The sequence below is a fragment of the Raphanus sativus genome, chromosome 9, assembly GCF_000801105.2.
Source record: "Raphanus sativus cultivar WK10039 chromosome 9, ASM80110v3, whole genome shotgun sequence".
Classification (NCBI taxonomy): domain Eukaryota; kingdom Viridiplantae; phylum Streptophyta; class Magnoliopsida; order Brassicales; family Brassicaceae; genus Raphanus; species Raphanus sativus.
The window spans coordinates 26,071,937-26,077,187 of record NC_079519.1 but is presented as its reverse complement, the minus strand read 5'-3'; the positions used below and the strand labels follow the sequence as shown (position 1 = coordinate 26,077,187).

Genomic DNA, 5,251 nt, shown 5'->3' with positions numbered 1-5,251 from the left:
TTTGTGAGTGATGATTTATTTGAGAATACATATTGGTTATATATTTCTAAGTTGATGTTATTTAGGAATATATAAATTAGTTATATGTTTCTAAGTTGTATTCATATATATGCTTACGATTATGATATAATGTTATCTGCAATCTCACTCAATTCCAAATTTATGATTAAATTGAAGATGTTATATTCATCAAATTTTGGTGCATTTACGTAATATCTGTCTATGATGATTTCCTCATTTCTTTAATGTATTTTTTGTAATCTTCAATTTTTAATTGTGTAATATTCTAATGTAAACTTGTTCATCATTGGTTTCAATGGGTGGTCACATTTTTTTTCAATGGGTGATCACATTTTATGAAAAAGAATTGTGATGAATTCATTGATGACTCAGGATACTAAAAACAAGATACATGTACAGATACACAAAAACGAACACAAGTGCAAGTTAGACTATAGGATTGGCAAAGGGAGAGAGACATGCCCTTCTTCACCAGTAGATGTGAAGTATCAAAATGAGTAAAAAAATTAAACTTACAATTGTATGCAATCTCACTTCCAACCAAGAACAAAAGCTTATATTTTACATTGAGGATCACACATTGCAAATTTGCAATAATTAGGATTAGGATACACGATTTGGTGATGTTTCTCATCCTAATGACATTCTCAATATTTAAGTAATGTTTAGGGGTAATATAGACTTTTCATCAATAACATGAATTAGGGCTTTGTTTCGAAGGTCATTATTTAAAAAGATGGATCGACTTTTACAACGCTCCGGCGCCACCATTAAACCAGAGTCTTGCTCTCACTACCTCTGTCTCTCTCCGCGAAATTTCACGGTGAGTCTTTAGATGCTCTCTTACTTGTTCTTCGTTTTTTTATCTCCTTTCCCGGTTCGATCTGCCTTGAGTTTCTAGCGTTAGGGTTCTGATTTGATAGGATCTTGTGATTAGGCGTGCTCTTACATCGATCCGTTCATGTCTGTATTGTTGATGCTCAGTGTCATTTCTATTCTGGTTGGTTATAGGTTTGGAAATGGCGACAGTTCCAGGACAATTGATCTGGGAGATCGTTAAGACCAACAACTGTTTCTTGGTCAAACAGTTCGGACGAGGCAACGCTAAGGTTCAGTTCAGCAAAGAGAAGAACAATCTCTGCAACCTTAACTCCTACAAGCACTCTGGTAACTTTACGACAATGATCTTTGCTTCTTTATTATTAGATTATTGTGTTGGAACTGGATGTTTTAGTTAGCTTAAATTACTCTCGAATATGTTTATGTCTGAATGAGAAAATGTGGCTACTTTTTTGTATTGTGTTTTTATAATTTGTCTCTGGATTCTCTAATATTAACATATGATTCTTGCTTGAAGTGGACTTATGTCTCAATCTTTTTCTTGTGGATTAAGGCCTTGCAAACAAGAAGACAGTGACCATCCAGCCAGCTGACAAGGAACAAGGTGTTGTCCTCGCCACCACCAAGACCAAGAAGCAGAACAAGCCTAAGGTCTCTGTCAACAAGTCTATCCTGAAGAAGGAATTCCCCAGGATGTCCAAGGCTGTTGCTAACCAGGTTTGTGTATTTCTCTCTCTACTTTAGAAGCTACATCATTAATGCACCATTGTGGAGCATCTTAAATTAGTTGTGACACTTAGGTTTTGGAATTGATTTGCGTAATGAATCTGTTTATGATCAACATTGTGTCTGTCGTGACATTTAATAGTGCCTACTCATCCTGGCTTTCCATGTATTAATTTAGTCGTAACTGGGATTTTGTGTGAAATTGGTTCAGGTGGTTGACAACTACTACAGGCCAGACTTGAAGAAATTCGCTCTTGCAAGACTCAGTGTCATCAGCAAAAGCATTAGGGTTGCCAAGTCCGGTGCCAAGCAAAGAAACCGTCAAGCTTAAGCTTTTTCCAGAATGTTCTTTTTTTTTATGGAAGTTAAAGATTACGTTGAACATGTTTTATCTGAGTTGTTTTGTTGAATCATAACACTGCTCCTAACTCCTTTTCAAAAGGAGTTAGTTTTCCTTGTGCTTATGATTTAGTGTGTGTTTTGTTGGATCTATTTTGTCAAATCAAGAACTTGATAAAACCTCTACTAGTCTTGTCCAACGAACATGCCTGTGTCTATGAGTGGAAAACAATGAGAATACTTGTTTGCAAGATACCATAGTATACTTGGTAAGTATAAAGTACCCATATAAAGTACCCAAAAAAGCTCTTAGAAATATGAGATTGGGTTTCAAAAGTTGATGATATTAGTAGGGACTTGAAACGCATCTAAACAAACATCAAGTTTCGAACACGTTAGGAGAAGATGATGAGATCTTTTATAATACCGTGAACTTGACCGTATACTGAAGCCCATCGAGTTTATACTTGGGCCCAAATTATAAATATCAAAACAGAAGGTTTATATTAGGGTTTCTTACACAGTAATCTTCTCTCTCTGTGCCGTCTCCAACAACTCCATTCTGAAGAGAGAGAGAGAGAGAGGGAAATGGAGAAAGGAAAGGGAAGAAAGGAGGAGATCGTTACCAGGGAGTACACTATCAATCTCCACAGGCGCCTCCATAGCTGGTAATCCTAAGATGATTATTAGAATCGTTCACATTTGAAATTTGAACTCCTATTGATTCGATTTAGGGTTTCTCGATGAGTGTAGACTTTGTAGCTTCACTCGGATTCAACAATGCGTCTATGCTCGTTACTATTGTTCATGGGTTATGTCTGATGGATGGTTCAATATAACACTTGATGCTTTTCTATTAGTTCAGTTACATTTTTGCCTTGTAGAATTTGACATGCTTATGAACCATTTTGATCACGTTCGAACACTAAAAGCGTAATGATCATTAGCATCTCCTTTGTTGCTGTTGATCTTTATCTACATTTCATTTGTTAGTTACATGTACAATAGAGTTTCTCTTGATTGATTCTGATTTGAGAAATGTATTGATATGTACACAACAGCACATTCAAGAAGAAGGCACCCAATGCCATCAAAGAGATCAGGAAGTTTGCATTGAAAGCAATGGGAACCAAGGACGTCAGAGTAGACGTCAAACTTAACAAGCAGATTTGGAGCAAAGGTATCCGTGGTCCTCCTAGGAGAGTCAGAGTCCGCGTTGCCCGGAAGAGGAACGATGATGAAGATGCCAAAGAAGAGTTTTACTCGCTCGTCACTGTCGCTGAGATTCCGGCCGAAGGATTGTCTGGTTTGGGCACCAAGGTTATCGATGAAGACGAGTGAAAAACGAAACTTCCTGTCTTTTTTTTTTTGGTTATATCTTTAGATGAAAGACAGAAAAATGAAAGACTTTTGCTTTCTTTTTGATCACTCTGGTAATTTATTTCGCATGTTTTTAAGTTCTTGAGACAGAGAGACATGAGTTTGATGTTTTTGTGACGTTCTTTACTTCCTGAAACTTAATTGGAGTCCATACAATACCGGTTTAAAAAAAACTCTGTTACCGTTTGGCCTTGTGGCTTTTTGATGGATAAACTGAAGACAAAAAAACGTGAGACTCAAGCAAACGCCCATATCAGGAAACCGCAGAATCCCCGAGACAAGCTGATCTAATAATCCATTAATTGAATTAACCGGTCAAGAGGCTTTTATGCCGGTTGAATTAGTGGTTTCCGGTCGAACGTGCAAGTCCGGTTCAATCTTCATACAAAAGCTGATAAACTTTGGAACTTACACTGGTTTTGGCGCGTGGATACACAAGAGGTTCTTCAAAGGCCCATTTCAAAATCCAGGGTGGCCCATCATAAAGACGCTTTAAACGATATAATACATAGACAACAGTGTAATTTGTAACCCTAAAGAAAGTTTTAACCTAGCGTCGTCGTCGTCGTCGCCTCCAGCAGCAGAGCCAGAGAAGCAAAGAAGATTCTCTGTAATCGACCATGGGTGATTCACCAGAGCTTGCTGTTTATTTGACATAAATTTTGATTCTCTTTTTAGAAATGTTGCTGATTTCGTCTCGTAATCGATCGCAGGAAAGGTGCACGGTTCATTGGCTCGTGCCGGGAAGGTGAGAGGTCAGACACCGAAAGTGGCTAAACAGGACAAGAAGAAGAAGCCTCGTGGCCGCGCTCACAAGCGATTGCAACACAACCGCCGTTTCGTCACTGCAGGTAAAATTCTTGTACTCCAGATTTGATTTTTATACCTTCAGATTTCCAGTATAGGAATCGTTTGATAGTGTACTCTCTGAATTTGAATTAGTGTTCTGTTGATCGTTCTTGTGTCTCCCTAGCTCATCTATCTTAAACATTGTTGGACCTCTGATTTGTCATTTCTGTTTCAAATCGCAATCTTCGATGCAAGATAATAGTTTCGGATGATAGATTTGTGTTTGATTTTCAGTTCCATTTTAAATATTTCTACATCTGTTAGACTTTTGTTGGTTTTGATTCTCATTTACTTTTGTTGTACTCATCTCAAGACTGTTTGACTTTTTTGCTTAAACATTACTGTTTCTGTTTCTGTTTTTATTTTGGCTCCTTTTACTTTTTGTTGATCTTTTGAATCGCTTTGACAGTGATCCATAATCTTAGTGTTCTTTGATCAACATTCAGGTGCTAATTATTCATTTGAACATTTATCTAGTGTGGTATAATTGTTTTTTTTATAATTGAATTTACAGTTGCATTCTAATTTACTTTTTGTTTTTGTTGTTTTTCAGTTGTTGGCTTTGGCAAAAAGAGAGGACCAAACTCATCAGAGAAGTAGAGACAAAACCAAGACTTCTGGTGTGGTTTTCCGTCGGATTATTTTGATGTTTTGATAATGCGTTTTAGTTCCGGTATGGTAATGAGTCGATGGATGTTGAGCCAATGTTTGTTGTCAATTTTATTCGTGTTTCTCCTTGGATTATTTTTATTATATTAAAGACACTCAAACTCCATTATAGGAGGAGAAAGTACACGATAAAGAGGCAAACCATATCAAATGATTCACCAAACAACTGATTAAGCAACGTATAATATGGTAATACAATACAACTAACAACAAAAGATACCAAATATAATCTAATATCAAATGACATTCCTTGAAATTCATTCTGAATTCCCTCAAATTTGGGAAGAGGAAAGAATACTTGACAAGAGTCGAACATAATGCCCACTATCTTCACTGATACTTGTGTAGCTATAAGGGTTGGAAAATCTGCAGCATTAGCAGAAGAGCTTAATTGCCGGGAGGATGACCCTTGCAATACCGGCAGTTG

The 5,251-nt window shown here is 37.0% G+C and overlaps 3 protein-coding genes across 3 annotated transcripts; all 3 read left to right on the top strand.

Moving 5' to 3' along the window:
- Positions 1 to 764: 764 nt before the first annotated feature.
- Positions 765 to 2,077, top strand: LOC108838822 (60S ribosomal protein L28-1). Its single transcript, XM_056995422.1, has 4 exons — positions 765 to 844; positions 1,033 to 1,188; positions 1,415 to 1,578; positions 1,799 to 2,077. Exons 2-4 carry the CDS (start codon positions 1,041 to 1,043, stop codon positions 1,916 to 1,918), a joined length of 432 nt encoding a protein of 143 aa, XP_056851402.1. The 5' UTR covers positions 765 to 844; positions 1,033 to 1,040; the 3' UTR covers positions 1,919 to 2,077.
- Positions 2,078 to 2,456: 379 nt separating this feature from the next.
- LOC108838821 (60S ribosomal protein L31-1) lies at positions 2,457 to 3,432 on the top strand. The gene is made up of 2 exons (XM_018611694.2): positions 2,457 to 2,594; positions 2,988 to 3,432. The coding sequence occupies exons 1-2, from the start codon at positions 2,515 to 2,517 to the stop codon at positions 3,265 to 3,267; spliced, it is 360 nt and encodes a 119-aa protein (XP_018467196.2). The 5' UTR covers positions 2,457 to 2,514; the 3' UTR covers positions 3,268 to 3,432.
- A 338-nt stretch (positions 3,433 to 3,770) lies between these two features.
- LOC108825959 (40S ribosomal protein S30) lies at positions 3,771 to 4,948 on the top strand. The gene is made up of 3 exons (XM_018599325.2): positions 3,771 to 3,930; positions 4,020 to 4,157; positions 4,709 to 4,948. The coding sequence occupies exons 1-3, from the start codon at positions 3,927 to 3,929 to the stop codon at positions 4,753 to 4,755; spliced, it is 189 nt and encodes a 62-aa protein (XP_018454827.1). The 5' UTR covers positions 3,771 to 3,926; the 3' UTR covers positions 4,756 to 4,948.
- The last annotated feature ends 303 nt before the right edge of the window (positions 4,949 to 5,251 follow it).